Source organism: Sus scrofa, chromosome 15, assembly GCF_054392235.1.
Source record: "Sus scrofa isolate SSC_HxYL_T2T_F1_AM1 chromosome 15, Sscrofa_HxYL_maternal_Yorkshire_Landrace_v2.0, whole genome shotgun sequence".
In the NCBI taxonomy this organism is placed as follows: domain Eukaryota; kingdom Metazoa; phylum Chordata; class Mammalia; order Artiodactyla; family Suidae; genus Sus; species Sus scrofa.
In genome coordinates this window covers 149,128,561-149,139,596 of record NC_139397.1, presented here as the reverse complement: position 1 = coordinate 149,139,596, position 11,036 = coordinate 149,128,561, and the positions used below count along the sequence as shown (strand labels likewise).

General features: G+C 49.2%; 1 protein-coding gene across 1 annotated transcript in view; it reads left to right on the top strand.

Annotated features, from left to right (window-relative positions):
• LOC146396211 (uncharacterized) overlaps window positions 1–8,345 on the top strand; it is a 61,502-nt gene extending 53,157 nt beyond the window's left edge. The window contains exons 3-6 of the mRNA XM_084999227.1: window positions 610–715; window positions 6,605–6,729; window positions 7,408–7,457; window positions 7,801–8,345. Of these exons, the coding sequence (XP_084855353.1) occupies window positions 653–715; window positions 6,605–6,729; window positions 7,408–7,457; window positions 7,801–7,910 (348 nt within the window). The 5' untranslated portion in view covers window positions 610–652 and the 3' untranslated portion in view covers window positions 7,911–8,345. The remainder of the gene's footprint in view (window positions 1–609; window positions 716–6,604; window positions 6,730–7,407; window positions 7,458–7,800) is intronic.
• Window positions 8,346–11,036: the final 2,691 nt, after the last annotated feature.

Below are 11,036 nucleotides of genomic sequence, written 5' to 3'. Positions count from 1 at the left end.
AAGCTGAGCAACTGCAGGTTTTGAAAATTCTCCCAGTGCTTCTGCTGCCCAGGGAGGGCTGGGGACAACTGGAAGAGAGGGTGCAATTTTTCAGCCACATAATGACAATCTATAGTCCTCAGTCACTTGCAAAATCCAAACAAGCTAGTACTCCTGGAGAATCTTGGGTAAAAAGGAAGAAGCATTGGAACAATAACAAGAAAGTGAAAAAAATACTTTACATTCTGCTGCCTGCTTTCCTTTTTTTCTTCTTAGGGCCACACCTGCAGCATATGGAACTTCCCAGGTTAGGGGTCAGAACTGGAGCTGCAGGTGCCAGCCTACACCACAGTCAGGGCAACACCCCAGATCCAACTGCATCTGTGAATTATGCCGTCACTTGAGGCACCAACGGATTCTTAACCCACTGGGCAAGGCCAGGAATCAAACCTGCATCCTCAGGAATACTAGTTTCGTTCTTAACCCGCTGAGCCGCAATGGGAACTCTGTTGCCTACTTTCCTTTTGAATCAAATTTATTTTAGGGGCAGAGATACCGAATTTGCCAGGAAGATGGGAGTACTGATTTCCATGAGATTTTATGAACTGACAGCATTATCCATCTGCTTAGGAAGTTCACCCTGGCTGTCCTGGTCTTTGTGCAGAAACAAGACATGGCTCTTTGTCACCAGTGCTTGCTGAGCCTCAGTCCCTTCATCTCTCCTCCCACTGCCAGGGTAAGTCAGTGGGGCCCTTTGCTCCTGAGTGGAGGGGACCCTTCTGGGAGGGCCTGGGTGGCCGAGGTGCAGACGCACGGAGATCAGTCCCAAGGAGAGAGAGCAGAGAGGGAGATGCTCAGAGATGCTCCTGGGCCCCTGAGAACTGCTCCTGGTAGGCAGCCCGCTGTCCTTTGCAGGGTCTGGCCCCTGCCCTGCAGTCCCTCCCTCCTCTCCTTCCCCTCCCCTCCCCCTCCAGCTCTCCCTGCCTCTGCGGGGGGGGGGGCAACTTTCCCTCCCCCAAGCAGGTGCCCACCCACATGCAGCCTCAGGGCACTCCGAGGCTCCCCCTACCACCCACTTAGAAGCAGCTGAACAAAGATCAGCTCAGCTCAGAGGGCTTCCCAGCCAGATCTTCAGATAGCAAACATTTCACCACTTCCCACACCCGCCCCCACCCCTGCCCCCATTCCTGTGCCAGCACCCGCCCGTCTTCCCCTCTGGCTTTTCCCTCCCTCCCAGCCTCTCTGGTTTCACTTATCCATCCATTCATTCCTCACGTGTTTATCAAGCATCATATGCCGGGCACCGTGCTGGGTGCTGGGCACTAAACAGAGGGCGGTGACCCCAGCAGGGCCGCCCTCCTGCAGCTCACCTTAGCTTAAGGGGTGGTCAGCAGTTCATCCCACAGCTCCGTGAACAAAGGCAGGATCGAGACGAGGGGTCGAAGAAGAGGTGTGTGGTCCTCTGAGGACGTCCCCAGAGGCGGGGGGCCGGGGCCTCGGTGCAGAGCCTTGAAGGAGGGGCGTTGCCCACAGCACTGGAGTGTTTGTTGAGTGACCGCGTGAGTGAGAGGAAGGGTGCATGTGCAAGTGTGAGAATGTGTGTCTGTGCCAGCAGGTGTGCAAGTGGTAGGAGCCCATGAGTACAAGTGTGTGTGTGTGAGCGAGTGTAGGGCTGTATTGCAAGTGTGAGAAGACGCAGGTGCGAGAGGGCATGTGCATTCTGGGGCGCACGTGGGCGTGTGTCTGTGGGTGTCTGAGTGTGTGGGTGCCTGTGGATGTGCATGTATGGATGTGCATGTGTGGGTGTGCATGTGTGGGTGTGTGGGTGTGCGGGGGCGGGTGAATGCGTGTGTGTGAGCTGCATCTGGCTGGGGCTGGGGCAAGTCTGGAGGGTGGTCAGGAGGCCGTGCTGGAGGGAGCTGGGCTTGGTTTTGGGGTGATGAGGGGAGTCTGGAGGGATCATTCCACTGGGGACTGACCAGAGCCCCTTCACTGCCTGCAGGGACCAGTGAAGTGTAGACAGAAGGGACCTGCTCTTTGCTTTTCTTTCTCTCTTTCTCTCTTTCTCTCTTTCTCTCTTTCTTCCTTTCTTTCTTTCTTTCTTTCTTCCTTCCTTCCTTCCTTCCTTCCTTCCTTCCTTCCTTCCTTCCTTCCTTCCTTCCTTTCTTTCTTTCTTTCTTTCTTTCTTTCTTTCTTTCTTTCTTTCTTTCTTTCTTTCTTTCTTTCTTTCTTTCTTTTTACAGCTGCACCTGAAGCATATGGAGGTTCCCAGGCTAGGGGGTCCAGTTGGTGCTGCAGCCGCCGGCCTATGCCACAGCCACAGCAATACCAGATCCAAGCTGCGTCTGTGACCTATGCTGCAGCTCAGGGCAACACTGGATCCTTAACCCACTGAACAAGGCCAGGGGTCAAACCTGCATCCTCATGGACACTGCGTAGGGTTCTTAACCCACTTAGCTGCAATGGGAACTCCTGGGGCCTGTTCTTTGGCGTTGACTGAATCTGGTTCTAGGACAGACCTGCCCCTGTGGGTTGTGTGAACCTTGTAGCTTCAGTTTCTTGGGTCCAGGGCTGCATGGACTCTGAGCGCTGGCCAGAGTGTAACCCCTTGGGTGGTGGTGAATCGTCACAGAGGCGGGCAGACTCCTGGGCTGCAGCTGTGCCCCCACTTAAGCCCTTCACCTTTGCTCTAACTGCGGGGAACAGGAGCACAAGTCCAAGTCCCCTTGACGTCAGAAGGATGACACGGTCCTGTCTCTTCCCCCACCCCTGTGACTGCGCCTCGGACCCCACCTCCTCTGCCCCTCTTCCCAGGGCATTCCCAGCTCTGCATCTCACCTCCCTCAGCCTGGGCCCCCAGCAAACCCATGACTTCTTGCTGTGCATCGTTGGTCTTGGGGTAAAGGGCCCCTTGCTCGGGGTCACAGGGACCTTGTGCCCAGGGCCCCTTGCCCACTGGATTCTGGGCAGGTTTGACCACTCACAGAATATTCGAGAACATCAGAGGAGGGGAGATGCCAGGAGTGCACCCTACCCTGCTTGGCCCCCGACTCAGCTCCTCCCACCTCACTCAGCCCCCACCCCCCAACAGCCCCAGCTCTCACCTCTGCTCCCCCCAGCCTAGGGTGACCGTGACTGCCAACCGTGCTGACCCCTGGGTTAATCACCATCCCCTTCTGGTCATCAACCTCGCCTTTCCCTCCCCCCACCCCCACCTGCATCACAAAGACCCCAAAGCGGCCCTGAGAGCTACGTCTTTAAAAGATGCCCACAGAGCTTTCCTTGGATGCTGCTTCACTCTCCAACCACATCCTAGCCCTCCCCCTTCTGGTCCCAAACTTCTTTTAATTATTATTACTATTCACATATTCCCAGCAATTCCCAGGCCATCTCGCTGGCCTGTTGAATTGTTGGGACATTTTACTCATGCCCCAGGAGGAAACAAATGACACCACCAGAACAGCACAGACTCCCCAGACTTTTATAAGGTTCTAGTTACAGACCTCATAGTATCTTAAAGTCAGAAAAATTTTCTGAGTTTTCCAACCGTGGTAGTGATCGTGACGAGAAGAAAAATAATTGTCATCATCCAGCACCTTTTCCACGTAGTGTGTGTGAGCGTGACTCTGAGTGTATCGTGTGTATCAACAGTTAACATTTCAGCCTCAGATCTCTCCTGTTTGCAGGCCTGGGCTCATCCCCATCCCTATAAAGGAGGAAGCGGAAGCCGGGAGGGTCCAAAGGTCAGAGAATCCCCTGACTCCTCTGGCTTTATTTCAGTTCCTGCCTTCAGCAGCTTGGCTGCTCACGGTCATTCTCACCTGGTGACATGACTTTGTCACTAATCTGCAGGTGTAAACTGAGGGACCAGGTGGAGGCAGAGGAAGTCGCACATCCCAGGGACGAGGGCTTGGGGACCAGGGAGTGTGTCAGGAGGGGCGCCTCTCATCCCGGGTCATGGCAGGTGGAGTGAGTGAGGAATCACCTGCAGGAACAGCAGGTGTGAGCCGGGGTCCTCCAGCCAAAGGGACTCCCCTGAGATGGGAGGGCAGGGCTGGAGGTGAGCGAGCAGGGGTGGAAAACTGCCCTGATTCAGCCGTCCTGTCCTCTCTGCCCTCCTCCCAGATGACCGGTTTCCTTTCTCTACTCCTCCTTTGCATTTTGAATTGTCCCCGTGAACTCTGCCCTGGACGTCTTGGCTTCCGGCTTTCCCAGATCCCAGGCTCACTCCTTGATCTCTTTGCCCTGCTCCCTGAACATTATTACCTTCGGCTTCCCCATCTCTGGGAATGGCTGCCACCTTACTCTCAGTTGCTCAAATCAGGACCTGGAGGCAACTTTGACTCTTTCTGTTCCTTCACCTCCCAACACAAAGCCCATCAGCATGGGCTGTCAGTTCTCCTTATTCATACTAGTTTTTAAATGGCCGCACCCATGGCACATGGAAGTTCCTGGGCCAGGGACTGAATCTGAGCTGCTGAGACCTACCCTGCAGCTGGGGCACGGGATCCTTTAAACCCACAGTGCCAGGCTGGGAATCAAACCTGAACCTCCACAGTGACCCACGCCACTGCAGTGGGGTTCTTAACCCAGTGTACCACAGTGGGAGCTCCCATAAGTTCTACCTTTGAAGTACATCTCAAACGGCCCTGTTTCCTCCTGGTTCTACCAACATAGCCCACGTGTCTTTTTGGACCATGACAATGGCTTTCAAACTTGTGCCCCTATGATCCACTCTTCACACAAAGCCCAGGTGCCCTATAAAGCAGACCAGAGGCTATCCTTCAGACACATAGTGGCTTCCTGTTGTATTTATTCAAAGTCCCCATGAGCCCTGTCAATGCCCTCACCCCACCGCCAGAGTCACCACGTTTGCCAGTCTCTTTCCTTTTGATTTCTCGAACCTTCTAGCTTCTTCATATACCTGAGTCTTCACACCTAGTGGGTTCTTGGAATGCTCCCAACCAGAGTTACAGCTCCCTGTTCTCCAACTCCTGTGGATCCTTAAGGACCCAGCATGATGTCAGTTCTGCAGGAGGCCTTCCTCCCCCCAACCCCCCCAGGCTAAATGCCAGCCCCCTGCTGCCCTTGGACAACCCTTTGTACCTTCTCACCCAGTGCTCACTTCTGCTTGGGTTATACATGAACACAAGGGTTGATTTCTTAGGTCTCGTCACCCCACGAGACGGTAGGTCCACAGGGCCTGGGTCCTGCAAGTTTTGTACCCACCTCTGTGTCCCTCAGTAGGATCTCAGTAAATGTTCAAATGAATGAATGAATCAATGCGTGAATGAATCTTCACACCTCTGTCCTAACATCCACCCTCTTGTTCAATGCCTTTAAGAGCCTCCAGTTCCCCATAAGGCTCTAACTTGAGTCTGGAACCCAGGCTGCTTCCGTCCTGGCCTCCAGTCTGTTTTTCCAGCCTCTTATCACAGACTCTCAGCTCACACCCTGTCACCAGTTTCACATCAGCCTCGCCACAATTTTGTTTGGCCTCTGCAACTCCATTTTCCCTATGAAAACCTTTATTGTCTTTGAAAAGTCAGCTCCAGCTCCACCTTGCGTGCTGACGTCTTTCCTGCTTCTAGAAGTCTATAACTTTTGCCTATAATGCTCTCAAGCTCACACTTCCTTCTGCCTTCCAGTAAATCAGGTGTTTTCTTATCTTTCTCTCCCCCTGGACTGAAAGAAGAAAACTCTCTTGGTTGATTTTAGATTTGTTGTTTCTGTATTCTTCCAAGTTTGTAACTCATAGGAGTTGCTAAAGACACATTTGTCAAATTAATGATAGAATTATTTAATTAAACGACTGTCCTCGGCTGTTATGAGTCTCTCTCATGATTGAAGTGTGTGTATTTCTCAGTATAAAGCTTTCATAAAGGGATCCACCTTAAACCTGGCCACGGACCGATTCCCCCATGGGCTTGCTATTAATCATTCAATGGTGGGGACCTAGCGACAATAGCTTTGGGGAAAAGCAGTGAGCGTGGAGAAGCAAAATCCTGGCCGCAGGCACACAATGGCCTTTGCCTGGCCGGTCTTTTGAGTTGTCTTTGCAAGTGGAAACGGTGGCTCAACTTCAATGCTGAAAAGATAGACCATTTCCATTTATTTTACGAAATACTTTAGGACCTAAATATAAATATTCCAGCTATTCATCTCAGTATGATTTGGTTATGGAAACATAATCAGAATTGTTTAAGAGACAGAGGCAGCTTCTATTTTGGTCCTGGCACAGGAAATTCGCCTTTGTCCATTTTTACAGTTTGATTTATGGGAGGTTAAAAATTCATAATGCAGGAGCTAGCCTCGAGCAAATATTGTTTTTTGCATGAGCCAATTCAAACGTCCTCTCAGCTTGGGCTTCCTGTTAAGAGGTTTAGAAACCGAAGCTTCACTGCGGCCGACTTGTTTGATCTACTGAAAGTCCTTCGGCCTTTGTTGTGTTCTGGGGTCAACAGGACTCCACTTGGGTGGCATGTGGAGGGACCAGGAACACTTCCTGTGTCAGGTGCCCTGTGTTGTTATCTTCTTTAACCCTCTGGTAATCCCATGCCATATTATCTGGACTTTCTAGAAGCGGGAACAGAGACTGGTTAATCACCTGTGTGATTTGCACCAGGGCAACTGGCCAGGCTGCTTGGCGTCACTGCGAGGCTGTGCGCTGGCTTTGTGGCTACAGATGGCACAGATGATGGAGACGTGGCACCGACCTGTTCCCTGGATGCCGAGAGGCAAAGAATTCAGGTTTGCCTTTCCTATCAACCCAGAGACTCCTAAGCAAGGCGGCCAGGGCAGGGGAGCGGGGAGAGTTGTCAGTTTCTTCCTGACACAGCACCACCCTGTGGACCCATGAAAGCATCTGCCGTTCAAGGGGTAGCAGCTCCTCTCCCTGCCTGGGGACAGGGCAAACCCCGTTCTCTGTAGACACTGCTGTGGATGCTTCATAATCCCTTCAACCCACCCAAGGTTCTCACTGATCCTGAACCTTCTGATCATCTGATCAGCATCAGAGCCTGAAGGCTGCTTTGCTAACTTGGTCCTGAGACTCTCTTGTTCACTCGGCCCCTGATAACCTGCCACCCCCTCCTCACGTCTGCCCAGATGGAGTCCAGTGACGCAGGACACCACACCTGCTTCAGAACGTGGGCACTGCCAGGCTCCTGTGTGCAGGTTCAGGTCCCAGGGGACAAATATTCACTGCACCTGGTCAAACCTTTCTCCCAGCTCTGGACTGCAGAAGTCCAACGTCAACCAAGAGAAGCACCGATGTAAAGAGACGGGGAGCCCAGGGGGAGGAGTCACAAGGCACACGTGAGGTTATTCATGTCACTGCTGGGCCGAGTCAGGAGGGGCCGGGTCTCACTGGTGGGACCACAGCCTGGGGATCTGATGGACCCCTCCAGCTTTCTCTTCCTCCCCTAGGAACAAGGACACAGATTTCATGGTTCACATAGAGCTACGTGATCAGCCTGGTAAGTTCTCTCCCACCTCCCGCCAAGATGCCTTGACAATAAAAGCCTTTGCCAGCTTTGAAAATTCAGGCCCCTTTGGACCTGGAGTTTGACGTGACTCTGTGTATTTTACGAGGACGGTGTTTGACCAAGAAAGAAGATGAAAGGCTACACTTTTGAGCCCACGTTCTTGGAGAACAGCAAACTGGGTTCTGCAGGAGACGGGGAAGTCTTGGACCTCTTGGAGGCTCCTTGCTTGGACTGAACACAGAGCAGACACCCCCTCACTATAGGAAAGCTAGTTTCTGAGGTGACCAGTCATGTTCCCACTCCCATTCGCCTTTGTTATTTCTTTAACTCCCAGTCTTGAGCATGGTCAGGAGCAGAGGCATGAAGATGGACACGCCCTGGTCTCTTTGGCTGTGCCTAAAGCCCTGGACACATGGGAAGTTCTGGGGAGGTTGTAATACATGAAACTCTCTCTGGAGGGAAGAAGGATTTAATCCACCAAGGAAAGGGCCCACCATATACCAGGCAAAATTAATGAAAGCAAAACAACAATAGGCATACTGAGGGTTTTTAAAAGGAAATAGATGAAAATCTCTGTATATTTAGACAAAAGAGAAAAGGAGAGGAAGATTATGTAAGAAGAAACAAGGAGTTCCTTTCTGGCTCGGTGGTAAGGAACCCAACTTGTATCCATGAGGTTGCAGGTTCGATCCATGGCCTCACTCAGTGGGTTAACGATCCGGTGTTGCTGTGAGCTGTGGTGTAGGTCACAAATAGGCTTGGATCTCGTGTGGCTGTGGCTGTGGGGTAGGCTGGAAGCTACAGCTCCAATTCAACCTCTATTCTGGGAGTCTCCATATGCTGCAGGTGCAACCCTAAAAAGACACACACACACACACAAAAGAAAAATTAGTCTGGTATCAGACATTTCCTCTGCAACACTGAAAGCCAAAAGACAATGCTCCAAAATGTATACACTTGTAAACAATCAACATGTAAGAGCAAAGAATTTTGCACCCAGTCAAGTTCTTACAAACCAAGGTCATCCTCCATGACATGGGAGTCAAAGCTATTGCTCACACTCTCTTCCTGAAATAATTAGGTAAAGGTATAGTCCAGCTGACATAAAAAAATCAGTGGCAGCAGTTTTTTTTTTGTTTGTTTTTTATTTTTGCTTTTAAAAAGAAAGCTTTATGTACTCTGTTAATTAGTAAACATTGCATGACTGGCTATGAGGTTTCAGGCATTGTGAATGAAACCACTGCGGTTTATGCCCCTGTGGTGCCCAGAGGGAGAGAGGAGATAAAAGGGCAAACACCTACCAGCAGGACGGGGACATGGTGATGGGGTGAAATGATGTGATGACAGGGTGATGTGGTGACAGGGTGAGGGACACATAGGCTTCTGTGGACTCCAGCAAGTGGGAGGCCTGGCCCAAGTCATCACCTGACAGCTCTTCTTGAACAAAGTCAAGTCTGGCCTGAAACCTGAGGATGAGGAGGATTTGGGCTGAAGAAGAGCTGGAAGGTAGAATACTGATTCCAGTGAAGAGCCAGCTGCCAGGGCACAGGGGCCAGGGCGCACAGTGGGTTTGAAGAGCCAAACCAAGTCCAGTGAGGCTGGAATCAGGGCGGGGTGAGGGCTGAAGCCGGCTGAACACAAAGACTCCACAGCCTCTCAGCCGCTGAGGACCAGGCACAGGTGTGCTTCCTGATCACACTCTTGGCTCAGTGTCTGGTGTGTGGTGGGTCCTCAGTAGATATTTGTTGACTGAAAAAATGAGTTATATAAAAATGGCCACAAAGAGAAAAGAAACCGCCACAGTTTTGAATTTGAATTAGTAAAATTATCAGTGGTACTATAGTATCAACCTAGGTTGATAAAGCAAAATTTATTCAACAAAGACTAGGAAATATTTGAGAGCACAGGAAAAGATCAACTGTAGCAAATTTTGTTTTATGTAAGAAGAAGCCAAAGTAATTACTTTATTATTGACTTAGATAATTAGGGGCTTATACATTTAGATGGATATTTGAAAAAATTTGAAGTATCCAGTGGTATAATAAAAAAAAAAAACCAGTGTACATAACACAACATGAAAAACGAAACTGCAATAAAGCAGAAAGAATAACAAAGCAAGGTGAGAGCCATTTCAGTTATGACAATAAATGTTGAAAGTTTAAACGCTACTATATCAAAGAAAAGTTTTGCAACAGGAAGCAAAAATTGATAATATGATACACAAGATAGACAGGAAGGAGAGCTCTTTCACAATTTAAAATAAAGGACTAGGCCAGCTCACACAGCAGAAAGGAAGCATGACACATTCAACATCAGGAAAATAAAGACATTATCCAAACACTAAATCGAAAAGATGTATTCACCCCTGTGTTCACTCCAGCATTACTTACAATAGCCAGGGTATGGCAGCCACCTAAATGTCCTTTCTCTCACACACACACACACACACACACACACACACACACACACACACAATGGAATACTACTCAGCCATAAAAAAGAAAGAAATTTGCCATTTTCCACAACATGGATGGCTCTAGAGGGTATTACGCTTAGTGAACTAAGTCAGAGAAAGACCAGGAGTGTATGATCTCATTTATATGTGGACTCTAAAAACAAATGAATGAGCCAACATAACAAAATAAAAACAGATCCATAGATATAGAGCACAAGCAGGTGGTTGCCTGAGGGGAAGGGTGGGGGGCAGTGAAATAGGTGAGGAAGATTTAGAGGCACAAACCTCCATTTACAAAATAAACAAAATAACCAGTCATGAGGATGAAATGCACAGTGTAAGAAATATGGTCAATGAGAGCATAATCCCTGTAAAGTGACAGATGGAAACCAGATAGAGCGATGACCATTTGTAATGCAGAAAACTATTGCATCACGATGTTGTACACTTGAAACTATTATAATATTGTAAGTCCATTGCATTCAATTTAAAATTTTGTAAAAAAAAGAAAATGTAGGCATCAATTATGAAGCCTCAGAGTTGCAATAAATGTCGTGTTATGAAAGCAGATAATACTGAAAACAGTTATGAGCCTTCGTGTACTAATATACATAGTATGAGCATTTGTAAATTAATACTTTAAAAGTCAAGAAGAAGTGATCAAAAATACTCATTGGGGGAATTATCAATACCATTACTCTCTGATAGGACAACGAATAAAGTTGCATGATTGTTACTGTACAAATTTCCATAAACCTGGTGGATTAAACGGGCACCCATTTACTCTCACCATTCTGGAGGTCAGACTCTAATTGGTTTTGCTGTCGAGATCAAGGTATTGGGGGAATCACCCTTCTCTAGAGGCTCCAGGGGAACAATTTGACTCCTTGCCTTTTCGGCTCTGGAGCTGCTTTCCTTGGCTGTAGCCCCTTCCTGCATCATCGAAGCCAGCAACAGAGTATCCTGCTTCAGTTATCACTTTGCCTCACTCTTCTGTGTTGAATCTCCATCTCCCTCTTAAAATGACGCTGTGATGGCATTTAAGGCATACCTGAACAATTCACAATCATCTCCACACCTCAAGATTCTTAATTGATTCTTAACTCACATCTGCA